The sequence below is a fragment of the Myotis daubentonii genome, chromosome 2 (assembly GCF_963259705.1).
Source record: "Myotis daubentonii chromosome 2, mMyoDau2.1, whole genome shotgun sequence".
NCBI lineage: Eukaryota > Metazoa > Chordata > Mammalia > Chiroptera > Vespertilionidae > Myotis > Myotis daubentonii.
The window spans coordinates 51973024-52000254 of NC_081841.1; the positions used below are offsets into that span (position 1 = coordinate 51973024).

A 27231-nucleotide genomic window follows, 5' to 3' on the forward strand; every position below is an offset into this window, starting at 1 on the left:
GACCCTTTGTCTCTTAATGCCATCCCTCCATGCTTTTTGATGAACTTTTGTCTTATTTCAGAGACTATGCTCTTTCATACCTCTCCTTGCGTGCTTGTATTGGACTGTGGACTGCCTTCCTATGTATTGTTCTTGTGGCAACTGATGCCAGTTCCCTTGTCTGCTACATTACTCGCTTCACTGAAGAAGCATTTGCCTCCTTAATTTGCATAATTTTCATCTATGAAGCAATAGAGAAGCTGATTCACCTGGCAGAGACCTACCCCATCCACATGCATAGCCAGTTGGACCACCTTAGCCTGTATTAGTAAGTATGCTTCTGCAAGTCTTTTTTTTTTTTTAATTGAGCAAAGGGCCTGAGTTTAATGACTGATATAGTATGCCGGGCAGTGCTTACAGTTTCTGTGATGGAACTATCTTGGCCCTTTGGGAAACAGAGCTCAGATATGGATGTGGAGACTCCTGTCAGAGGAGAACAGTCAACATTGATGACAGAGAAGATGGACTAAGAGTGAAACTCAGATGGGAGTTGAGAAATGCTTTCCAAGCATGTCTTTTGGTTCCAGGCATTGAGACAAAAATAGGCTGCTAAAGCAGCAGGGATAATTCAGTTTAGTTGTTGGGAAGAACTACTTTTTGTCGGGACTTGTGAGATCCTGGGACCATGTTATCAAGATACTGCATCTAGAAATTATTTACTTACCTAGATTTCAACTAAAGAGACTGTGTTTTCTTCACATGTTCAACATAGCTTGGTTCAGCTAGAAAAGAAACACAGTATTTGTGTTTTCAACCATTAAGAAGAGTCTGGTCCTATACAACATTTCTTCTCTGGAATAGTATTCTCCAAATTGTAACTAAAGACTTTCATCCTTTAGTTCTGTGCCTCAAATTCCATCCCTTCTGGCTGTACAGTTCTGATCTGGAGGGTCTGGTTGTGAAGTGGACAATTTCAACCTGAAACTGCCTGGGTAGATAGAGCGCACACTGAATGGAGGGGTCTGCTAACTATCAACAGATACACTTTTATAGATTCTAGTTATCTGTTCATCAACCTAAAAAATCAAAATTTATACAAAATTTATTAGGATTTATAAAAATTGTTTTATCACAAAATAACCACCATTAGGGAGTGTAATCTTTGAAGCCTAGTGGATTGTCATTTGAAGCCTAGTTGGCATTGGAGCTCTGAATTGCCCACTGGCAGTGGAGTAAGTTCATTCTTTGACCTTTTTTATAATTTATTTATTTAACAAGTATTTGCGGATCACCTACTATGTGCCAGCACTGTTTTAGGCCCTGGAAAAAGCGATGAATATGATAGACAAAGGATCTATCCTCATGAGACGTATATCTAAGTGGGAGACAACAGACAAAAGTAATCAGCCCTGCACTGAGTAGACTTTGGGTCTGGATACTGTAATTCTTTGTTAATAAAGCTCAAATGGTATTTTTACTATTTGCATTCTACTGTTGGTTCATATGGAGCTGATGTGAAGCTAGAACTTTCCAACTCTTTAAATGATTTTATGTTTATATGTGTGGAACTGATTTTTTAAAATATAATTTCTTTTAAAGAGCAGTTTTAGTTAGGTTCACAGCAAAAATGAGCAGAAAGTACAGAGAGTTCCCATATACCCTCCTGCTCCCACATATGCATAGCTTTCTCCACTATCACTATCCCATACCAAAGTGGTACATTTGTTGTAATCAATGAAATTGTATTGATACATCATTATTATTCGGTGTCCATAGTTTACATTAGGGTTAACTCTTGGTGTTACACATTCTGTGAGTTTTGACAAATGTATAAGAGCATTCCATCATTGTAGTTTTATACCGAGTAGTTTCACTGTCCTAAAAATCCTTTGTACTCTGCCTTTTCATCCTACCCTACCACCCCAATCCCTGGCAACCACTGATCTTTACCCTGTCTCCATGGTTTTGCCTTTTCCACAACATCATACAGTTTGGCAAAATCATACAATATGGACTGGCCAGGCATCTCAGTGGGGACCCCCACCCTGAAGGGGGTGTGACCAGCTGCAAACAGCCATCAGCCCCTCACCCAGGCTGACCAGGCACCCAAGCGGGACCCCCACCCTGATCTGGGACACCCTTCAAGGCAAACCAGCCGGCCCCCACCTGTGCACCAGGCCTCTATCCTATATAGTAAAAGGGTAATATGTAAACTGACCCTAACAGCAGAAAGACTGGGAATGACTGGTCACTATGACACACACTGACCACCAGGGGGCAGACACTCAATGCAGGAGCTGCCCTCTGGTGGTCAGTGAGCTCCCATGGGGAGCTCTGCTCAGCCACAAGCCAGGCTGATGGCTGCCAGTACAGCGGTGGTGGTGGGAGCCTCTCTTGCCTCTTCAGCAGTGCTAAGGATGTCTGACTGCAGCTTAGGTCTGCTCCCCACTGGCAAGTGGACATCCCCTGAGGGCTGCCGGGCTGCCAGAGGGATGTCTGATTGCCATTTTAGGCCCAATCCCCCAGGGAGCAGGCCTAAGCCAGCAGGTGGTCATCCCCCGAGAGGTCCCAGACTGCAAGAGGGCACAGGCCGGGCTGAGGGACCCCCCCTCCCCCCAAGTGCACAAATTTTTGTGCACCGGGCCTCTAGTAATTAATAAATAATGATACAATAACTAATAAATAATAATAAACTCTGTGTTTCAGGTACTCACAACTATAAACCTACTTTTGTCCCACCCTTTATTTGACCCCCTTTACTCTATTCATCCTCCCCACCCCTATCCCTTTCTTGTAACCACCATGCTGTTGTTTATGTGTATAAATCCGTTTGTTGTTTTTGTTTGTTCACCTGTTACTTTTTGTTTTATATCTCGCGTATGAGTGAAATCATGTGGTTCTTTCTGTCTGACTTAATTCACTTAGCATAATATTCTCAAGATCTGTCCATGTGTGGCAAATGGCAGTATTTTATACTTTCTTATGGCTGAGTAGTATTCCATTGTATACATATACCACATCTTCTTTATTCAGTTGTCCATTGAAGGACCCTTAGGTTTTTTCTTTTGTCTAGCTATACTAAAGTACATCCATTCACCTACTGAAGGACAACTCTGTTGCTTCCAAGTTGGGAATTGATTTTTTTATACCTAAATCCAGGACTTTATAGATTTCCTATTACTTTTCATTTTGTTGATTCCTCCTATTTTATAAACTGTTGAGATCTTTTTGAATTTTAATTCTGTTTATGCTGTATCCTTAGAAGACATGCTCATTAGATTCTTATATGAAATGAAAGTGGTGGGAATGGCTATGTCAGTTGAATGTACAGGGAGCCATTCAGGCATGAAGCATGCTGAGACTTGGAGGCAGCATGGTGGCCAGTGGGACAGGTCTGGTCTGGTCTGGTCTGGTTTAGATAGAGGAAGAGACCTGGGAAGCCAGGGAATGGCCAAGATAGTGGATTACCAGGGATGACACAGTGTTAGGAAGAGCTTATATCACGATTCTGGGAGACTGAATTTTAGAGCAATCATGTGACGGGTATAGGGAGCAAATCATCCAGGTTTAGAGAAAACTGTTGGGCGCAGAGTGGGTTATCATGTCCTCCTTGCTATGTAGATTGAATTCCATAGGACAAGCCTAAGAGATAGAAACTAAGAAACCACCAGGGCTCATTCTGAGTGCATCAGATGCTAAGCTTGGTTGTCAATACAATAGAATCCAAGACCCACACACTGATTTGAGTCCATATTTATTAATGACTGACTGAAAAACCAGGGTGTGGTTGGGCCTCATCCAGTAGAATCAACCTCAGGAATCTCAAGTGGGCATAGGAGAAGCAAAGCAGGCTCTGATACTAAAGCCTTTAACCCATTCATGGCTAAAAATATTCTATTGAATAGTTGGCTGCTTTCCTCAGGAATCTTTTTTCCCCCTCCAGCTGCAGGTGTACTGTCCCAGAGAATCCAAACAATCACACACTACAGTATTGGAAGGACCAAAACATCGTGATAACAGAAGTCCACTGGGCTAACCTGACTGTTACTGTAAGTCTGGGAGCTGCCAGATGGCCTAGCATTGTGACTACCAGATTTAAGGGAGTCTTCTAGGTAGAAGTGGGTAGCCCTTTAGCAAGCTCTGACATTTACAGAAATAAAATATTTTTCTTCTTTTAAACTATTCTTACTGACTCCCCCCCCCCTTCAAAATTGTCTTGCACATAAAGATAAAATAATATTATTTCTTACTTCTCTCTCACATGCAATAGCTACCCCCTATCCAGTGACCCTGCACTAAAGATATGTAGGGATGAAACCAGGCAGGGTTGGGGAGTAGATCCAGGTTTTATGGAGCTTGAAGGACATTCAAATCAACAAGGCCTCTGTAATAAAAATAGTACAAATTGCTGGGGCCCTCTTAGAACCTCGTGTTTTCTTGAAACAGTTCTGGTTTCATTTTCAAAAGTGCCTTAGTTCGGCCCAGCCAGTGTGACTCAGTGGTTGAGCATTGACCTATGAACCAGGAGGTCCTGGGTTGATTCTGGGCAGGGCACATGCCTGGGTTGCAGGCTCAGTCCCCAGTAGGGAGCATGTACGAGGCAGCCAATCGATGATTCTCGCTAATCATTGATATTTCTATCTCTCCCTCTCCCTTCCTCTGAAATCAATGAAAAAAATATATATTTTAAAAATGTCTTAGTTCAGACCATAAGTAGTCACCCTACCTGGAAGGGGCCTATGCAAGTGAGACCTGCACAACTACATGAAGGTTAATGCTGCTGGCAGCATATGCTATCCAGCAGTTGCAGGATCACAGTGAGTGGTGGACTCAGAAGGCAGCCTCTAGTTTCTCCCTCCAGCCTGCTTTTCATTATCCAGAATGTTTGTTTCTCCAGGAATGCCAGGAGATGCATGGAGAGTTCACAGGACCTGCATGTGGCCATCATGGACCCTATACTCCTGATGTGCTGTTTTGGTCCTGCATTCTCTTCTTCACCACCTTCATCCTTTCAAGCACCTTAAAGACATTTAAGACAAGCCGCTATTTCCCAACCAGAGTAAGTAGCATGTTCATACATTTCTTTTGTGTTAGAATCCTATATAATAAAAGGCTAATATGCAAATTGACAGAATGGTGGAACGACTGGTCGCTATGACATGTACTTAGCAGCAGGGGGCAGATGCTCAATGCAGGAGCTACCTCCTGGTGGCCAGTGCGCTCCCCCACTCAGCCAGAAGCCCTGAGCCGGGCTCACGGCTGGCTCCGTGGGGAGCGGGCCTAAGCCAGCAGGCAGACATCCCCCGAGGGGTCCCAGACTATGAGAGGGTGCAGGCCGGGTGGAGGGACCCCCCCCCCCCCAGTGCACAAATGTCATGCACCAGGCTTCTAGTTCTAATATAACAGCCTCATCTCAGCCTCCATGCTGCTTGCTGAGTAGAGTGGCAGGTGGAGAGTTCTAAATGTCCTGATGAGCCACACTGCAGCATCTCTTCTTCTAATGACCACCAGCCCCTTTCATAAATGTGTGGTGTGGAATGAGGAGTTAATATATGTAAAAGATTTTTGATTTAAAAGCACAGGTGAGTTTAAGGTGGAGTAGTGTTCTCTAACAGCTACTAAGTCTCATTTCTGGAATGCTATTAAGTTGTATTTCTAGAATGCAATAGAAATAAATAGGCCTGGCTACTTAATGTAATTAATTGGGATGATTGCTTTGGATTAGGTAGGGGGTCCCAAAGTCTCCTCTCAGGAATGGCTCTTGTAATAGCTTGTGAAATCACTTGTTAAATTGACTCCAGCAGTGAGAACGCTCCTGACTTGGTTTGCCTGACTGTTTGAAGCCTCAACACGCTCTCCCTGATGCAGCTGACACTGTTTGTCATGCCCAGTTATGGTAGGACAGAATTATAGGCCAAGTTTAGAGTGGCTGAAGGGGCTATTGCTTTGGAAAGGAGCTTGAATCAGGAGGAATTGGTGGTTTTTCTGTGAGATTTCAATCAGGCACGTTTGCAGGGCAGGATGTATGAATAGGGAAAGGGGTCAGTTGATTGGATATTTACTGTACACACCTACATCACTAAAACATTCTTAGACTTCAGTGGATCTACACAGTAATTAAGGAGATACATACTAGATATGCTCTGGGTCATTGTTTCCAGTCTGGACAAATAGTGAACAAATGGCAGTTATGTACTGACTACCAGCTCAGGTGTGGTTAAGTGCTGTAGGGGATGCAAAAGATTGGATAGGAAGTGGAAACATATGAAACAACCAGGTCATATGAGACAGTAGTAAAGAGTTGGATGTAAGTGCCATAGGAGTTCAGAGGAGAGAAGAGTCGCTGGGCCCCAGGATGGTCAAGATGGGCTTCATGGTGGGGAGAGCTACATGTTCAGAGAATTTATGTAACATTCAGAGGAGAACTAACAAAACCAGGGAGGGGGAGCTGGAAAACTCAGGTTTCAAAGGAAAGCAAAGTCAGGTTCAGGTAGTAGTGATGTTAAACATGGCTGAGATATATTTTGCTCTATTTCTGTTGGAAGTTTAGCTGAAGACAGGCACTGAGCATTTCAGGCACATTGTATTTATTAAAGCTACACTAAACTATGAAGTGGGTTAGTCCTCTTAGGAAAAAACGGTGATAAATGCTATGGAGAAAAATAAAGCAGGGAAGGAATATAGGAAGAGCTGGGGAGGCAGGTGGCAACCAATTTTAAGTAGGGTCATCAAAGAAGATCTCATGAAGGTTGTATTTGGGTGAACATAAAGGAGGTAAGGGAGCGACCCAAGAGATTACTGGAGAAAAAACATTCGAGATGGAAGGATGAGTAAGTTCAAAGACTCATGTGGGAGTGAGTCTGGCATGTTTAAGAAACAACAGGGAGGTCTGTGTGCTGGAGCAGAGTGAGCAAGCAGAGCGCATTAGGAGCTGGGTTCAGAGAGGTAATGATGCCAGTGAGTGGGGGCCTCATAGGCCAAGAGGGCCTTTTGGGTTTTTAACTCAGTGAAATGAGCAACCATTTCGGGGTTTTGGTGGAGGCATTAACTTGGGCATATTAACATATTCCTGTTATTTAAATATGCTTGTATTAATTCAAGTATAAAATTAAAGCGTTCTCCTCAGGATTTTTAAAACTTTTGCAATATTAAATACTTTTCTACTGCATTCAACCTACTAAAGCACTTTTCTAATTCTTTTGCATGCCAGGTCCGCTCCATGGTGAGTGACTTTGCCGTTTTCCTCACAATCTTCACAATGGTGATTATTGATTTTTTGATTGGAGTCCCATCACCAAAACTTCAAGTTCCAAGTGTGTTCAAGGTAAACAGATCTCAGGGTACTTGGTGCCTCATGTAATTTCATAGGATCTGCTTTGGAGTTAATTTCAAAGGCCTCTTTCCATACTCCAAATCCTGAGTTTTTCAGTCCTCGATGAACCGTGCTCTTTATGCCTTACTTTCAGAAAAGGGAGCTTGTCAGGCTTGGCTAAGTTCAAGTCAGAAAGGAGCAAGCCTCAGTTCATTTAATGAACAAAAAGTATTTTTTATTATCATTAATGCAACTCAACTGTATTTATTTTTAAATTAATTTATTTTAAAATTTACCTTTATTGTTGAAAGTATTTCAGATGTTCCCCTTTTCCCCCATTGACTCCCTCTACCCTCCACACCCCCAGGCCTATGGCACTATTGTCTGTGTTTAAGCGTTATGCTTATATGCATATAAATTCTTTGGTTAATCTCTTTCCTCCCCTCAACCCCCCCCCCCCGCCCGCCTCCCCCAGCCCCCTCCAGCACCCCTGCCCGCCCCCGCCCACCCCCACCCCCACCCCCACCCCTCCTCCCCGCCTTTCCTCTGAGATTTGTCAGTCTGTTCCATGCTTCCGTGCTTCTGGATCTATTTTGTACACCAGTTTATTTTGTTCATTTTTTATTATAGTTGACATACAATATTATATTAGTTTTAGGTATACATCCCAGTGATTAGACATTATATAACTTACTAAGTGATCATCCCGATAAATCTAGTACCCATCTGACATCATACATAGTTATTAGAATATTAACTATATTCTCTATGCTGTACTTTACATCCCCATGACTATGCTGTAATAACCAATTTGTACTTTTTAATCCCTTCATCTTTTTCACCCATCCTCCCAACTCCTCTCCCATCTGGCAGCCATCAAAATGTTCTCTGTATCTGAGTCTGTTTCTGTTTTGCTTCTTCATTTATTTTTTAGATTCATTTGTTAATAGATATGCATTTATTGCCATTTTATTGTTCATGTTTTTTATCTTTTTTTCCTTTCTTTTTCTTAAAGAAGACCCTTTAACATTTCATGTAATACTGGTTTGCTGGTGATGAAGTCCTTTAGCTTTTCTTTGTCTGGGAAGTTCTTTAAAAAATTTTTTTTTAAAAAAAAATATGGTTTTATTGATTTCAGAGAGAGGAAGGGAGAGGGATAGAGAGATAGAAACATTGATGAGAAATAAACATTAATTGGCTACCTCCTGCATGACCCCTATTAGGAATCGAGCCCACAACCTGGGCATGTGCCCTGACTGGAATTGAACTGTGATCTCCTGGTTCATGGGAAGGTGCTCAACCAACTGAGCCACAGTGACTGGGTGGGAAAGTTCTTTATATGTTCTTTGATTCTAAATTATAGCTTTGCAGGATAGAGTAATCTTGTTGTAGGTCCTTGTTTTTCATCACTTTGAATATTTATTGCCAATCCCTTCTGGCTTGCAAAGTTTCTGTTGAGAAATCAGCTGACAGTCTTATGGGAGCTACCTTGTAAGTAACTAACTGCTTTCCTCTTGCTGCTTTTAAGATTTTCTCTTTGTCTTTAACGTTTTGCATTTTAATTATGATGTGTCTTAGTGTGGCCTTTTTGGGTTCATCTTGTTTGGAACTTTTTGTACTTCCTGGACTTATATGTCTATTTCCTTCACTGGGTTAGGGTAGTTTTCTGTCATTATTTTTTCAAATAGGTTTTCCATTTTTTGCTTTCTTCTCTTTCTGGTACTTTCATGGTGTGAATATTGGAATGCTTGAAGGTTTTCCAAAGGCTCCTTACACTATCTTCATATTTTTAAATTCTTTTTGCTCTTCTGATTGGGTGTTTTTGTGTGTGTTGTTGTTGTTGTTTTTTTGCTTCCTTATATTCCAAATTGCTGATTTGATTTTCAGCTTCATCTACTCTACTGTTGATTCCCTGTAATATTCTGCATTTCCATTAGTGTATCCTTCATTTCTCGTTCTTTTTTATGGTTTTCACGTCCTTTTTAATACTGTTGATGTTCTCTCTAAGTTCAGCTACTCCCTCCCTAAGCTCATTGGGCATCCTTATAACTAGTATATTGAATTCTGCATCTAGTAGATTGCTTGTCACTGTTTTGTTTAGTTCTTTTTCTGGAGTTTTGTTCTGTTCTTTCATTTGGGATGTGTTCTTTGTCTCCTCATTTTGGCAGCCTCCATGTGTATGTTGCTATGTATTAGGTAGAGCTTCTATGTCTCCCAGGCTTGGTAGAGTGGCCTAATATAGTAGGTGTCCTGTACAGTTTAGTGACACAGCCTTCCTGATCACCCAAGCTGAGCACTCCAGTTGCGTTCCACCCCCCACTCCCCGCCAATGTGGGCTGTGTACATCCTCCTGTTGTAGTTGAGCCTTGATTACAGTTGGCATACCAATGGGAGGGATTTACCCCCACACCAATCTGCTGCAAGGGCTGCCTGGGCCCACCAATTTTTGTGGAGGATCAGCTGTGCAGGGGCCCACCTCACAGAGCAGGACTTATTTCAGTGGGACTCTGGTGCCCACTGATTTTGCCCCCGTGAAGCTGGTTGAGTGGTATTTTGACCTGGTCTGAAGATGTCTACCAGGTGGGTTAGCTTTGGGGCCTACCGGAAGATGCAGGCCAAGGTTAGCCCCTGCCTGTGTTCTGTCCAGGGTCACCTGGCTTTAGCTACCAAGCAATCTGCTACTGGATGCTACTTGTGCTGGGCTTGGAGGTGCCCAGGAGAGGCCAAGCTGAGAACCACAGCCCAAGAGAGGCCAAGCTGTGAACCATGGTGGCCTGGGGCCTAGGGCCACTTAGGGAGAGGTATGGGGCACACTGAGGCCAAATGCTATTTGTTTGAGATATTTTGGGAAAGTCTGAAGCACAAGCCAAGACATGTCATTCATATGGAAACGCACTGGAAACAGCTTGGGTGTGCCTAAAAGTTTGGTGAGGTGGGGTCTCAAGGAATTTCCATGGCAGGGCAAACAGTGATAGCCAGGTTGATGGAGTCTCAAATATGGTGCTTGCTTGCTGGCTCTGTTGGGGGAGGGCTCATCAAAGGAACAATGGCATTTGCCAGAACTTTTGTCTGAGAGAAAGTTGTGCCCCCAATTCTCAGCCTGATGGCAGACACTCAGTTCCTCCCCTAATGTCCCTGGTGCCTTTTGAGCTGCTATCCCAGTGCTGGAGTTCAGAAGAGTGAGTCAGAGTAAGTGTGTGCACAGGCCCTTTAAGAGGAACTGCCTGGGACTCCAGCAGCCCTTCATCTCACTCAACTCAATTCCTGCTGATTTTTACAGCCAGATATTATGGGAATTTCTCAGCTCTGGAACCCTCACACTGGGGGCCTGGTGTGAGGCTGGAACCCCTCACTCCTCAGGGTGTTCCTCCACAACCAAGATGTCCCTTCTGATGTTCATTTTCCACACGTGGGTGTTGCACTACCCCACTCATCATCTCTGCCCTTCCTACCAGTTTCGATGTGCCTTCTTTAAATCCCTAGTTTTAGGACTTCCATTCAGCTAGATTCCAGGTGGTCTGAATGATGGTTGTTCTATAGTTTAGTTGTAATTTGGATGTGGTTGTGGGAGGATACAAGTACCACATTTCCCTATGCTGCCATCTTGAGCAGAAGTCTGCCACTTAACTGTTTTTAACGTTAAGGTTTAAATCACTAGAATGTGCACATTTACATTAATGCATACCAGTTAGTGTGGAAATGTGGGTCTCTGGCACAAATCTGGTTAATGGCACTTTCATTGAGCACCAACTGTATGAGGCCACTGGGAAGGGTGAGAAAGGTAAATGTAGGACTTAGTCCTACCCTAACGGATCTTGCCAGGTGAGGAGGTGAGCTAGCGAAGGTGCCTCATCCACAGCCTAGGGCTTCTGCCAGAGTAACCATGACATGTCTTCAACCCTATTTCATTGTTTGCATAACTCTCTATAATCTATAATATTTTCCCAAACACCTATATAAAAAATAAAGTAAATGATCAATATGTGGGACTGCAAATCTAATTCTGTTTGGGGACACTGACTAAGTAAATAGAGAAGATGGCAGAGCTGAACTCAGCTCCATAGACCCCCACAAGGTGGAGAGGAGAAAAAACCTGGCTGTACTCCGTGACTGGAGAAGAATCATATAATGAGAGGATGGGGAGGAAAAGGAAGATAGGAATAAAGGAAGTCTTTGACTTATAATGGCCTTTGTCTCCCTTTCTCTGCCTAAAGTAGGCCTGAAATTTTTGTATTGTATTTTGGTAAATTTGCTGAAATGCCACCAGTTAGATATTTATGGATTAAAAAACACCCTCTTTAAAACTGTAATACTTCCAATCATATGTCATTCTCACTTTTTCAGTCACCTCTCCCTCTTACCTAGCTCAGGTCAACTCTGCAGGAGGAATGAATTTTGCATAAAAATAAGTAATTTGGGAGCATTAAATAGTCCTTGAAATGGTTCCCTGATGGGCAGGCTTAATATAGTCAGGAGGCGCTGAATTCCTGGGACATCTGGGAAGAAGGTCCCTCGGAGACGGAAGAAAGATGAGAAAGGGAAATGGAAGAGTATCAAAGAAAATGCTCATTGGCAGGCCTTGCTTTCAGGAACCAGAGAGGAAATATTCTTTCTTTTTCCCTTTCCTATTACTCCACATAGCCCCCAACACCCAATCTGTAGGTTAGTACTATTACTAATGGCTTAATGTCAGTCAGAGTGTAATAAGTTTTTGTGTTGGCCTGACAATTTAGTTACCACTTAGAACATTATTAAGGAGACTAAAAGATTTTGTAAACTTTTATAATCTAACCCATTTATAATTTGGGACTTGGTGACATCATTGAAGAGTCTTTGAATCCTAGAGTCATGACCAAATATGGAACCAAATACTTAGATATAACAGTCTTGGCTTTGTTGAGTTTGGGTCAGTTCTGGGCCAGTTTGTATCCTGGGCCTTTATACTCCACTAGAGGCCCAGTGCACAAATTCATGAACCTTGAAAGGAACTGTGGGCTGCAAGGCTGTGGTAGGCACATGGGCAGGTCTCGGTCCATCCTCCATGCCCCCGCCTGGGCCCTCCTGCCGTGGCCCCTGGTCTCCTATCTGCTGGCAGCCCCGCTCCTGCTGCCGCTGCCCCCACATGCTGACAGTGCCACCCCGTTCGAACCCACTGTTGGCGCGGAGCAATTGGGGCTGGTGCCAGCAGCGGGTGTGTGTGGCAGCTACTGCCCTGATCACCCCTCAGGAGCAGGGAGGTGGGGAGGTGGAGAAGACCTTAGGGGCGATTCGGGCCGGCAGCCACCACTTGCACCTACTGATGGTGCTGAGTGATCGGGACCAGTGCCAGGAGCTGGCAGTGGGTGCGAGCGGCGGCTCCAGTGCCAGCTGCGGGTGCAAGTGAGGCCAGCGCTGGCAGTGGGTGCGAGCGCCAGGTGAGACCATGGCGGGGGGAGCAAAGAATTTTCAGGAACCACCAGAGGCTAGCCCCGATGACAGCGAACAGCGCTCGCCTTGGTCTGGCATTCCTGCTCATCTGCTCTACCATCCCGCCGCTGCCAATGCCTGCCATGTTCCACACATGCCCCCTGGTGGTCAGCGCACATCATAACAACCAGTTGTTTGGTTGTTCCAGTTGTTCTACCTTTTGGTCTATTTGCATATTAGCCTTTTATTATATAGGATTACTGCTTAGTCAAACAAGGTGAACTTTTCCTCCTCAGAGTACTTTGGGAGGGGGAGGCAGGTTGAGGTTCTAGGAAAGTTTAGGTATGCCATGAACACCCAAATAAGATTTATGAACAGTGTGGTCTTACAGGGGCATTAGAAGGGTCAAACAAGTACCCAGATTCAGCAGTCGTAGTGAAACCAAATTGTAGGGTGTTTGAGTCTGAGTTAGTTGTATCATAAAACCAAAGAATGGATTCGCAGACTAAAACGGTTAATGGAAGCAAAGTTTATTGAGAGAAGCCAGTCCTGGAAAAGGTACAGCTAGAGTTCCAGGAGCAGACCAGTGTCCAGAACTTCCTTTACATATTACAGCCAGGTGTTAAAGTATATTAACCCATGTGTAGAGCCCCACATGGCCATAAGCCACATGGGCATAGGGAAGCATCCCCCTGGGACCCAGCACACCAGAGAGAAGAGAGAAAGAAGCAAGCGCTTTTTAATTTAGGGTGTGGATACAGTTTACAGCCTTGCTAGCTCCTGATTGGTCCTTTCAAATAATTCTGCCTTGATAATATCCTTGGGATTAGTTATAGGCCTCATTGTCTTGTGATTGGTTATCTGCAAGCTGCCTGTCTTAGCAACATTCATACATTTTAAAGCTCATGTCTCCCAAGTGCACCCTTCCTTCCCTGCCCAGTTGGGGTGCCTTAGTAACTCCACCTAGCTGGGTTCCTGGTTCTACTTCCTCCCCACCACCATGATCCCAATTCTTGACTACCTAGCTTCCTTCTGTCTCCTCATTAGGTTCCTCTCTCAAGTTTATAGTGCCTGGGCTCCTGTTTCAATGCTGATGGGAGAAGGCCCCTAACCCATTCTAAGCTAAGTCCATGAGATTATGTGCAACTGGCTCTACTTTGCCTTTATTTGTCCTGTAGACATACATTATATGGCTTCAGGAGGAAGAGAGTCAAAGTTATTTATGTTTATTGTTAGAAATTATTAAATTATACTGGACAAAAAATTTTTTTGTTAATTATATTTTACTTGGGTTAATGTTGAGATAAATTTGTTTTCTCTATACATAGGGGTTTGGAGAGTAGGAGAAGGAAGTGAGGAACTATTGAGTATTCCATAAGAAGTTGATAATTGAGGATCGACTCTGATTAAGGTCATAGATTTCCTAAAGAGTTGCTGTACACTACAATATTGCAGAGTAGAACACAATGATGGGGTAGTTTCTTGAGTATGCGTGAGGAGCAGATGAGAGTTTTCTTTAAGTATTAGACATCCTCCTATATAATAAAAGCCCAATATGCAAATTGAACAGCCGAACGACTGGTGGAATGACTGGTTGCTATGACGCTCACTGACCACCAGGGGGAAAACGCTCAACACAGGAGCTGCTCCCAGCCTGCAGGCCCCAGGCCAGCCAAGGCGGGTGCCAGTGGAGGCCCCCACTCCCTGGTTGCCCTGCTGGTCGCCCCCGCAGAGGGAGGGGACTGGCGGCAGCGGCAGGGGGCAGGGCCGGCAAGTGGCCTGCACTAGGTTGGCCAAGGTGGGTGCCAGCGGGGGCCCAATCACCCCACTGGTCGCCCCACAGATCAGCCCTGATCGCCGGCCAGGCCTAGGGACCTTACCCATGCACAAGTTTTGTGCATCGGGCCTCTAGTTATAAAATAATTATGTCTGAGTGGAGTGCTGTGGTAGAAAGGAAAAAATGAAGAACCAAGAGTGTGGCAAAACGAAAGTTAGAAGTTCTTAAGTAAGTATGAGGCCGGGGAATCAGATGCAGAATTGGGTAGGCTGGCTTTAAATAGAATCATATAGAACGCCTTGAGTGTAACTGAAGATAAGGAAGCATATATGCATGTAGGTAAAGAGAACCGGGTAAGGGAAATGTGTAAAAATCTGTCTTTCAAGTATATAGAGCTTATACTAAAAAAAAAAAAGAGTTTCTATATTAATCCCTTATTATTTTTTTTTAAAGGATTCTTATTCAGGAATAAAAGAGTTGTAGATATTGTGATTCAGTTTGACCTGTTTTGCCCTAATGATTATAGTTAACTTAAAATTTAAAAATAAAACCTTGTTTTTTCCTTTAGCCAACAAGGGATGATCGAGGGTGGATTATTAGTCCCATTGGCCCCAATCCCTGGTGGACTGTGATAGCTGCAATTATCCCAGCTCTACTCTGCACTATCTTAATATTCATGGACCAGCAGATCACAGCTGTTATCATTAACAGGAAAGAACACAAGCTCAAGGTAACAAGAAATTCTGACCTAAAAGCATTAATGGCATTCTATTACATTTTTTAAAAAAATTTAGGGTAAACTATTTAGACCAGGAACTGTAGAACCTGGATAAAAGAAGTCATGGAAGGATCTCATAAGAGGTTTCTAGGGGTTTACCATCCCTAGAGTGGAGCCAAATGGTATGATACAAAAGAAGCTTAGGCTCCACTACTCTCTTTTCAAACCTGTGGGGAAGCTGGGCTGGAAGAGTTCCTAGTGGTCCTTATTTAGCCACATGCTCTGGGTCAGGCTCATCTTCCTGAGGTTCAGGTCAGGACTTGGTCCACTGTTTCCTAGAGGCAGGTATTCTCTCATTGCTGTCCATTACTGGTGTTTCTAGAATAAACCTTAAGTTCAAGGATCCTACAGAGGTAGGGTAAGTTCCAATGTATGTATTAGTGAGAGGCTTAATGTGTTCATCTCTGTACTTTCCTTACTTAGAGTAGGCAATGCAAATTTAGCAAGGATCTGGAACCCAATAAGGACATTTATCTTCAACCCCTATAATGTCTACCATCTAGAATGGTCAAGATGTGGTTTGATCTCTGGTTACTCTTCCAAGAAAAGAATATTTGAGTGTGTGAGAGCACTTGCATAAAGAATGGATATTGGCATGCTTTGGACAAGCTGAAGTTTCCCTTTTTTCCTTTGTTCCCTCCAAACCAGAAGGGGCTGGAATACTCTTAGCTCACTGTTCTATGCCCGACTGATGGTGATGGAGACTCTGTTTCCCTACAGAAAGGCTGTGGTTACCACCTGGACCTGCTAATGGTGGCCATCATGTTGGGTGTCTGCTCCATCATGGGCCTGCCCTGGTTTGTGGCTGCAACTGTCCTGTCCATCACACATGTGAACAGCCTCAAACTGGAATCTGAGTGCTCCGCTCCTGGAGAACAGCCCAAGTTCTTGGGCATCCGAGAACAGAGAGTGACAGGCCTTATGATTTTTGTGCTGATGGGCTGCTCAGTCTTCATGACAACTATATTAAAGGTAATCATTCATTTACTCATTAGGTAATATATTGAGTGCCTGTTTTGAAAATAAGGAAGATCATATTCTAATTGGGTAAGGTAGATAAGATGTGGTTAGGAAAGTTAATTAAGAAAACAAACAAGCCCTGGCCGGGTGGCTCAGGTGGTTGGCTGTAGGACTGTGCACTGAAAGGTTGCCAGTTTGATTCCCAGTCAGCGTACAGCCCATCAATGTTTCTCTCTTACATGGATGTTTCTCTATCTCCCTTCCTTTCTCTCTAAAAATCAATTTTTAAAAATCTTAAATAAAAACTAAAAGAAAGCAAACATAATAATTAGAGAATATAAGTGATAAAAGGAAATATATAGTGGTCTGTGGTGCCAGATAGAATTGCAGGGGTACTGTTTTTTAGTTAGTGTCTCTAAGGAGATGGCAATTAAGGTGAGATGAACAGTGGGAGATGGCATGGGGGAAAGGGAGAACAGCAGTCTAGTGAGGCTCTTAGGTGGGAAAGAATTATATGTGTTCTAGGAAACATCATGACCATGTGGCTCAAGGATGTTGAGTCAAGACAAAACACAGTGAAATGAGATCGAAGAGTGAGCAGGGACAGATCATGCAGGGCCTTGTTGACACTAGTAAAGGAAAACTTTAAAGGGTTTTCACGGGAGAGGGACATGATCCATTTTGTATTTTTAAAAGATTACTCTAGCTGATGATTACAGACTAAAGTTTAGGGATGGGGAAAAATAGAAGTAGAGAAACCAGTAAGGCTATTACAGGTAAGAGATGATGGTGGTTTGGCTAAGAAAGTTGGTAGTAGGGATGGATAAAAGGCATGGCTTCTGTGTATTTTTGAGATAGATCCAAAGGTCTTGCTGGATATAGAATGGGGTGAGAAAGATGGAAAAGTCAAAATGTTTGCTAGGTTTCTGACTTGACTACCTGGGTGGAGAGTGATGGCATTTAAGTAGGTGGCAATGCCTTAACCTTATGCATGTTATTAGGTTCTAAAGCCTCTTCCATCTTTTTAAAAATATATTTTTATTGACTTCAGAGAGAGGCAGGGAGAGGGAGAGAGAGATAGAAACATCAATGATGAGAGAAAATTGCCGGGAGCCGGTCTATCCTTTCTGTTTCAAGGGACCTGGCATATATGGCATACGGTTCTTAATATGTTTGCTCACCTTCTTGGCGCTGTGTTTTAACCAAGGTCACCTCTCCGAGAAAGGTTGTTTCCCCAGGTAGGGATTTTCCCCTGAAGTTAGGGAGGGAATAAAACCTCTCAACTAAGTGCCAGGCGGGTAATTAATCACTTTAACTACGAACAATCATGCTTAAGCTACATAATCTTTACTCCCTGGAATGGAGATAAGAAACGCCCTAACCTTTGGAATAGAGATTGATAGGATTGAATCAACTGGTATAAATACAGATGTAACAAGACAGAAAGAGACAGAATTCAGAACACAGAACTCAGGAGACAGAACTGAGAAGAGAGAACCTACAGACAGAACCTACACAGAACCTACAGACAGAAGAACTTCGCTGGAGAGAACATGGCAAAAGATCCTGGACTGAACCTGACTACAGAAATATGGCAAGAGAACCTGACTAGAACTTGGTGACCGAACATGGTTGGAGATCTCAGACACAACCTGGCTGGAGAACCTAGCGAGGGAACATGGCTACAGAACCTGACTGGAGATCCTAAGCAGAACCTCTCTGGAGATCTGGGCTGGAGATCCTGGCTAGGCTGCTGATCAACTGAACGCTGTCTCCGTGTCATTCCTTATTCGCTGACTCCGTCTACGCCTTTGGGAACCCCTGGACCCGCTGGGGTTGGACCCCGGCATCTGGCGCCCGAACAGGGTTCCCCTAGGTAAGCGCCCCGCACTCGGGACGGATAGGACTCCACCATAGGAAAAGGGTGGATAGTCTTCACCGACTCCGTCCACACCTTTGGGAACCCCTGGAAAAGGATTCCCCTAGGTAAGCCACCCCCCCATTGAGAACCCCCACGCTCGGGACGGATAGGACTCCACCAGGGTACTGCAGACCTCCTTATAGAAGATAAGTAGGGTAAGAAGGTGGATAGTCCAGAACTTAGATTGAGAAGATGTGCCATACTGAGTCCAAAGAAAGAAGACTCTGTATTGATCTTTAGATTAAGAAGATGTGCCATACTGAGTCTAAAGAAAAAAGACTCTGTATTGATCTTTTAACATATATGCTTGCTAGCAGAGGAATTAAGGTTACTCCCAGTCAGACAGAACATTTTATACAAGAAATACGTCCATGCTTTTCTGAGGAAGGAAAGGTGCCGGAAAGGTAAATGTAGAGGCATGGGAGAAGGTAGGCCCAAGGAGCCTTATCCTTAACCCCACTGCAGCCTTTCCACCCCGGGAAAGTGCAGGATTGGCAAGCTCTCCCTGGGGTGATAGATCAGGACTCAGGTAATAGCAGAAAGCGCCAATCCTACTCTTAAAATGGATACAAGAGAGCGTTTCAGGTTTTTCTTTTTAATGCTTGCTTTTAAAAAATAAAAAAGGGGGAATTTGCCGGGAGCCGGTCCATCCTTGCTGTTTCAAGGGACCTGGCATATATGGCATACGGTTCGAGACCAGAACTTGGCTGGAGATCCTGGCTAGGCTGCTGATCAACTGAACGCTGTCTCCGTGTCATTCCTTCTTCGCCGACTCCGTCCACACCTTTGGGGACCCCTGGACCTGCTGGGGTTGGACCCCGGCAGAAAATCATCAATTGGCTGCTTCCTGAATGCTCATCACCAGGGATTGAGCCTGCAACTCGGGCATGTGCCTTACTTGGAGTTGAACCCTGACCTCCTGGTTTATAGGTCGAAGCTCAATAAACCACATCGTCCAGGCGCCTCTTCAGTCTTTGTCAAGGGGAGTGCTAACCTTCTCTCCTTTCATACAACACTGAGAGTGATGGCATTTAAGATAGAGAAGACTGCCTGAAGGAGGAAGTGATTTCGTCAGGGGCAAGGCTGTGGCCAGATTTGGGATAAGATGTTCAGGAACGTCCTGACCAGTTTGGCTCAGTGGATAGAGCATTGGCCTGCGGACCAAAGGGTCCCAGGTTCGATTCCAGTCAAGGGCATGTACCTTGGTTGCGGGCATATCCCCAGTGGGGGGTGTGCAGGAGGCAGCTGATCGATGTTTCTCTCTCATCGATGTTTCTAACTCTCTATCCCTCTCCCTTCCTCTCTGTGAAAAATCAATAAAATATATATTTTTTAAAAAAAAGCGTCGGCCTGCGGACTGAGAGGTCCTGGGTTCGATTCCGGTCAAGGGCATGTGCCTGGGTTGCGGGCACATCCCCAGTGGGGGATGTGCGGGAGGCAGCTGATTGATGTTTCTCTCTCATTGATGTTTCTGGCTCTCTATCTCTCTCCCTTCCTCTCTGTAGAAAAGCAATAAAATATATTAAAAAAAAAAAAAAAAGATGTTCAGGAAACATCTGAGTGAAGAGGCTAGAGGAGGGTTTTGAACGAAAAATATAAATGTGGGTGTCAACAGCACATAGGTGGTATTGACAGCCAAGGGAGTAGATGAGATCTCTCAGGGAGAAGGGTAAATATAAAAGAGAAGTAGGAGCAGAGAGAAGAGCAGAATATAAGGAGCTCCATATTTGGAAGTTGGGTAGAGGAGGAGACAGCACCAGAGACTCTAAAGGAGCTGCCAGAGGTAGGGAAACCAGGAGATGTAGTATCAAGGATGCCATGTGAGGGGACTGTTTAAACAGGAGGGATTAGTTCGAAACTGTCTAGAAAGATGAAGGCTAAACAAAGACCATTGGATTTGACCACACAGAGGCCTAATGTGACTTGACAAGAGCAGATACAGTAGGAAAATAGGGCAGAAGCTGAGTTACAGGGACTGAAGAGTAAATAGGAAGTGAGGAAGAAAAGAGTACAAGCAGACAGCTCTTTCAAGAGGCTTTTCTATGAAGTGCAACAGAAAAATGGGCAGTGGCTGGTGTGAGATGTGGGGTTAAAAGGGGATTTTGGGAAAGTTGGAAGATAACTTAAATATGAGAAAAAGATGTTTTTGTGTGGGTGGAAGGCCTGCATCTTAGAAAAATTTTGGTGAAAGGGGACCTCTGTAGCCCTATCTCCAGGCCTCAACCATTGTGGCGCACTTATCTCCCTTGCCTCCATTTCCCTTCTTTTTGGTGAATCTTCAACTACCAACACTGCAAATGCTATTTAAGGATAAGAATTGAAAGGGCCCCACCAGCGTGACTCAGTGGTTGAGCATCGACCTATGAACCAGAAGGTCACAGGTTCGATCCCGGTCAGGGTACATGCCCAGGTTGCGGGCTCGATCCCCAGTGTGGGACTTGCAGGAGGCAGCCGATCAATGATTCTCTTCCATCATTGATGTTTCTATCCCTTTCTCCCTCTCCCTTCCTTTCTGAAGTCAATAAAAATATATTTTTAAAAAAGAATTGAAAGGGATGGAAAAGGATTCTACAATGACTTCCTGTTTCACTACTTTCCACTCAATCTTGCCACCTCTTGTCATTCCCCTCCTACTTTCTGTCCCCAGCCCTACCGCACTCCCACCCATGGTCTAGGTGCCATCTGGAAGAGCCCAAAGATTGCTGCTCCTCCCGGAATGTAACCACAAAGTTATGGTGGTGATCAACACCTGGTCTTCCTATAACTGTCTCAGGAGTATTCTTTTAGGAAACCACTCAATAGTTAACCAACTTAGCACCAAACTGAGATGTCTGCTCACTCTGGAGCTGGAACAACATAAAATCCAATGGGGATTCTCTAGTTCTGGGAAGAATTATCTCTGAGAATGTTCTTTACCCCCAGAATAATGCAAGTTGAGTTTAGTCTTCAGTTATGAAACTTCCCTTGTGTTGGTTCTATACTTCTCATTTTCCTTCCTCATAGAGATGGTCTAAAGATTACCTGGATTAATAAATATGAAGAGATAGGTATGCATGTATACTCAAGTGTAGCATAATAATGTTGACATTTCTTCCCAAATCATTCCTTCTCTGATAAGATACCATGTCTTTCCACTCTTGCTCTCAAATTTGGTGAGTAAGAAAAGGAAACTTTTTAAGTCCATATTAAAATACATCAAATCCCTGAGGAGATGATTGTATGATTACAAAAAGTTTAAAAGGTACCCATTTTAACCCAGTTAAAAAATGGGCAGAAGACCCGAACACACATTTCTCAAAAGAGGACATACAGATGGCCAGTAGACCTATGAAAATATGCTCAACCTCACTAATCACCAGAGAAATGCAAATCAAAATCACAGTGAGTTATCCTCACACCTGTTAGAAAAATGATCATAATTAAATCAACAAACAAGTGTTGGTGAGGATGTGGAGAAAAGGGAACCCTTGTGCACTGTTGGTGGGAAGGCAGATTGGTGCAGCCACTATGATAAACAGTGTGGAGGTTTCTAAAAAAATTAAAAATGGAACTGCCTAATGATCCAGCAATTCCACTTCTGGGTATTAATCTGAAGAAACCCAGAACACTAATTTGAAAGAATATATGCACACCAACATGCATTGTAGCATCTATATATAAAAGGCTAATATGCAAAGTGTCCCCTTGGGAGTTCGACCGCAAGACCAGGAGTTTGATCGCTCACTATTATGTGCGCTGACCACCAGGGGATGGCATGGAAAGAAGGAAGGCCCCAGCTGGCAGCCAGCAGCCAGGGAAGGAAGGCCCTGGCTGGCAGCCGGAAGGTCCCAATTGGCCGTGATCGCTGGCCAGGCCTAGGGACCCTACCCGTGCACAAATTTCATGCACCGGGCCTCTAGTTATTTATAATAGCCAAGATATGGAAGCAACTCAAGTACCCATCAACAGACAAGTGGGTAAAGCAGCTGTAGTACATATATACAATGGAATACTAGCTGTAAAAATATCCTCGGGTGAGGATTAACAACGACAACAAAAAAAATGAATGAAGTCTTACCATTTGTGACAGTATGGATAGACTTAGATAGTATTATGCTAAGTGAAATCAGCTAGATAAAGACAAATACCATATGATATCACTTATACGTAGACTCTAAAGAACAACATAAACGAACAAACTAGAAACAGACTTACAGATGCAATGAACAAACTGATGGGGACCAGAGAGAAGGGGTGTTGGGTGTGGGATAAAAAAAGGTATTGGGATTAAGAAGTGCTAATTGGTAGTTACAAAATAAGTATGTGGATATAAGGTAAAGCATAGGGAATATAATTAATATTGTAATAACTATTTATAGTGCAGGTAGGCACTTGAATTATCAGAAAGAACACTTTGTAACCTATATAAATGTTTATGTGCTGTGCTATATACCTGAAGCTAATACAAAGTGTTGAATGCAAACTGTAATAAAAAATAAAATAAGAGGTATCAGTTTTATAAAAGAGGGATGTGTGTGTCCAATAATGAACTATCAGAAAGAGAAATTAAGAAAACAATCCCATTTACAATTGCATAAAAAAATACTTAGGAGTAAATTTAACCAAGAAAGTAAAAGACCTGTCCTTGGAAAATTATAAGATATTGAAGAAGATACAAATAAATGGAAACATTTGGTGGCGCTCTAGGGTAGGAAGAATTAACATTGTTAAAATGTTCACACTACCCAAAGCAATCTATAGATTCTGTGCAATCCCTATCAAAATAACAATTGCATTTTTCACAGAACTAGAACAAATAATCCAAAAATTTATATGAAACTACAAAAAGCCCTGAAATAGCCACAGCAATCTTGAGAAAGGAGAACAAAGTTGGAGTTATCATGCTACTTGACATCAAACTATATTACAAGACTATAGTAATCAAAACAGCATGGTATTGGTATAAAAACAGACATATAGATCAGTAGAACAGAAGAGAGAGTCCATAAATAAACCTACTCCTATATGGTTAATATATTACAAAGGTGGCAAGAATATACAACGGGGTCCTGACCAGTGTGGCTCAGTTGGTTGAGGGTCGTCCCATGGACTGAAAGGTCACTGGTTTGATTCCCATTCAGGGCACATGCCTGGGGTGTGGGCTCAATCCCCAGTAAGGGACTTGTAGGAGGCAGACAATCAATAGTTCTCTCCCTCCCTCCTTTCCTTTCTCCCTTTCTCTCTCTCTCTCTCTCTCTCTCTCTCTCTCTCTCTCTCTCTCTCTCCCTTTCCCTTTCTCTCTCTCTAAAATCAATAAACATATTTACAAAAAATACATATACAATGGGGTAAAGGCAATCTATTCAATAAATGGTACTGGTATCATTGGACAGACACAAGCAAAAAATGAAAGTAGACCACCTTCTTACACCATATACAAGAATAAACTCAAAATGGATGAGAGACTTATATGTAAGACTCAAAACCATCAAGCTCCTAGAAGAAAAAATAGGCAGTAAACACTCTGACATTTCTCTTCCTAATACTTTTTCTGATACATCTTCTCAGACAAAGGAAACAAAAGAAAAAAAAAGAAATGGGACTACATCAAACTAAAAAGTTTTTACACAATAAAGAAAACGATTAACAAAATGAAAAGACAACCTACTGAATGGAAAAAGATATTTGCCAATGATACATACCATAAAGGGTTAATACTCAAAATTTACAAAGAACTCATAAAACTCAACACCAAAAAAAAACCCCAACAACAATCCAATTAAAAATGGATCTGTATGTCCTTTTTATTTTTTTTTTTAATATATTTTATTGATTTCTCACAGAGAGGAAGGGAGTGAGATAGAGAGTTAGAAACATCGATGAGAGAGAAACATCGATCAGCTGCCTCCTGCACATCTCCTCCTGGGGATGTGCCCGCAACCCAGGTACATGCCCTTGACCGGAATCGAACGTGGGACCTTTCAGTCCGCAGGCTGACGCTCTATCCACTGAGCCAAACCGGTTTCGGCTGTATGTCCTTTTTAGACAGACATATGAAAAAATGCTCAATGCACTGATCATCAGGGAAATGCAAATTAAAACCACAATGGGATACCACTTCACGCCTATCAGACTGGCTATCAGTAAATCAACAAACAACAAATATTGGTGAGGATGTGGAGAAAAGGGAACCCTCTTGCAATGTTGGCGGGAATGTAGGTTGGTGCAGCAACTGTGGACAACAGTATGGAGTGTCCTCAAAAAAGTAAATATGAAACTGCCTTATGTCCCAGTGACTCCACTTCTGGGTATATATTTGAAAAACTCTAAACACTTATGTGAAAAGATATATGCACTCCTATTTCATGGCAGTGTTATTTACAATAGCTAAGATATAGAAGCAACCCAATGCCCATCAATAGATGAGTGGATAAAAAAGTGGTGGGACATAATATAAATGAATCTTTCTTGGCCATAACAATGAATGAAATCTTACCATTTGCAACAGCAGAGATGAACCTAAAGCGTATTATGCTAAGCAAAATAAGTCGGACAGAGAAAGACTAATATGACATGATTTCACTTATATATATAGAATCTAAAGAACAAAATAAATAAGCAAATGAAACAGAAATAGACTCACAGATACAGAGAATAAACTGAGCATTGCCAGATGGGTGGAGGTTGGAGAGGGCAAAGAGAAAAAGCTGAAGGGATTAGGAACTACTAAATGGTAGTTACAAAATAGTCATGGGGATATAAAAGTACAGCATAGGGAATATAGCCAATAATATTGTAATAACTATATATGCTATATATCAGTGATGGCGAACCTCTTGAGCTCGGCGTGTCACCATTTTGAAAAACCCTAACTTAACTCTGGTGCCGTGTCACATATAGAAATTTTTTGATATTTGCAACCATAGTAAAACAAAGACTTATATTTTTGATATTTATTTTATATATTTAAATGCCATTTAACAAAGAAAAATCAACCAAAAAAAATGAGTTCGCGTGTCACCTCTGACACGCGTGTCATAGGTTCGCCATCACTGCTATATATGGTGCCAGGTGGGTACTAAAATTATCAAGGGGATCACTTCATAAATTATATAATTGTCTAACCACTATTCTGTAAACCTGAAACTAATATAAAATAATATTGAATGTCAACTATTAAAAAATAACATTTAAAAAATGAAAAAGAGAACCAAGATGGCGGCATAGGTTAACGCCGGAGTTTGCTGCTTTGAACAACTACTTCAAAAGTGAAACTAGAAGACAGAACGGACGTCACCCAGAACCACAGGAACGCTGGCTGAGTGGAAGTCCTACAACTGGGAGGAGGGAGAAACGCACACGGACACTCAGAGGAGGCGCAGTGCTGAAGTCAAATTCTGAGGTGCGGAGTGCGCGGAGCGGGCTGGCGGCGGAGGGCGCGGTTGTTGTTTTCAATCGGGAGGGAGTCGCAGACTCTGAGCTCCAGATACACGCGAGTCTTTAAGGACCCAGACTCAAACGGGAGAAGCGGGACTGTCTGGCTTCGGTCAGAGCGAGTGCAGCTTTCTCTCCCAGCTTTGCAGCGGGTGCTGGGACTCAGAGAGGCAGAGCCCCTGGGGACAGGACTGAGAGCCGCCATAACTGCTCTCTCCGGCCCACCCTGTTGACCCTGTGCGACCCACCCGCCCCGCCCAAGCCCTGCACAGAGGCATTTGCCAGATAGCCTCAGGCAAAGGCTAGATTAGCACCTCCCTAGAGGACAGAAGTTCTCTCACTGCTGACAGAGCTGATTCTCATAGCCACTTGGCCTGGAGGTCAAACCCTCCCTGGTATTAGCTACAACAATCAAGGTTTAACTATAAGACTGCGAACAAAGACCACTAGGGGGTGCACCAAGGAAGCATAACAAAATGCGGAGACAAAGAAACAGGACAAAATTGTCAATGGAAGAGATAGAGTTCAGAACCACACTTTTAAGGTCTCTCAAGAACTGTTTAGAAGCCGCCGATAAACTTAATGAGATCTACAAGAAAACTAATGAGACCCTCGATGTTATATTGGGGAACCAACTAGAAATTAAGCACACACGGACTGAAATAACGAATATTATACAGACTCCCAACAGCAGACCAGAGGAGCGCAAGAATCAAGTCAATGATTTGAAATGCGAGGAAGCAAAAAACACCCAACGGGAAAAGCAAAATGAAAAAAGAATCCAAAAATGCGAGGATAGTGTAAGGAGCCTCTGGGACAGCTTCAAGCGTACCAACATCAGAATTATAGGGGTGCCAGAAGATGAGAGAGAGCAAGATATTGAAAACCTATTTGAAGAAATAATGACAGAAAACTTCCCCCACCTGGTGAAAGAAATGGACTTACAGGTCCAAGTAGCGCGGAGAACCCCAAACAAAAGGAATCCAAAGAGGACCACACCAAGACACATCATAATTAAAATGCCAAGAGCAAAAGATAAAGAGAGAATCTTAAAAACAGCAAGAGAAAGAAACTCAGTTACCTACAAGGGAATACCCATACGACTGTCATCTGATTTCTCAACAGAAACTTTGCAGGCCAGAAGGGAGTGGCAAGAAATATTCAAAGTGATGAATACCAAGAACCTACAACCAAGATTACTTTATCCAGCAAAGCTATCATTCAGAATTGAAGGTCAGATAAAGAGCTTCACAGATAAGGAAAAGCTAAAGGAGTTCATCACCACCAAACCAGGATTATATGAAATGCTGAAAGGTATCCTTTAAGAAGAGGAAGAGGAAGAGGAAGAAAAAGGTAAAGATACAAATTATGAACAACAAATATGCATCTATCAACAAGTGAATCTAAGAATCAAATGAATAAATAATCTGATGAACAGAATGAACTGGTGATTATAATAGAATCAGGGTCATAGAAAGGGAATGGACTGACTATTCTTGGGGGGGGGAAAGGGGTGTGGGAGATACGGGAAGAGACTGGACAAAAACCGTGCACCTATGGATGAGGACAGTGGGTGGGGAGTGAGGGCGGAGGGTGGGGCGGGAACTGGGAGGAGGGGAGTTATGGGGGGGGGGGGAAGAAGAGGAACAAATGTAATAATCTGAACAATAAAGATTTAATTTAAA

General features: G+C 43.1%; 1 protein-coding gene and 1 pseudogene across 5 annotated transcripts in view; one reads left to right on the forward strand and one right to left on the reverse strand.

The window, feature by feature from the left end:
• Positions 1 to 27231, forward strand: part of SLC4A8 (solute carrier family 4 member 8) — a 124382-nt gene that overhangs the window by 81075 nt on the left and 16076 nt on the right. For 3 of the 5 annotated variants that reach the window (XM_059682890.1, XM_059682889.1, XM_059682893.1), the window contains exons 14-19: positions 62 to 307; positions 3923 to 4028; positions 4877 to 5038; positions 7190 to 7303; positions 15043 to 15204; positions 15973 to 16224. In XM_059682890.1, the coding sequence (XP_059538873.1) occupies positions 62 to 307; positions 3923 to 4028; positions 4877 to 5038; positions 7190 to 7303; positions 15043 to 15204; positions 15973 to 16224 (1042 nt within the window). The remainder of the gene's footprint in view (positions 1 to 61; positions 308 to 3922; positions 4029 to 4876; positions 5039 to 7189; positions 7304 to 15042; positions 15205 to 15972; positions 16225 to 27231) is intronic. The other 2 variants (XM_059682891.1, XM_059682892.1) reach the window with 2 other exon arrangements.
• LOC132229069 (U6atac minor spliceosomal RNA) lies at positions 19075 to 19149 on the reverse strand (annotated as a pseudogene).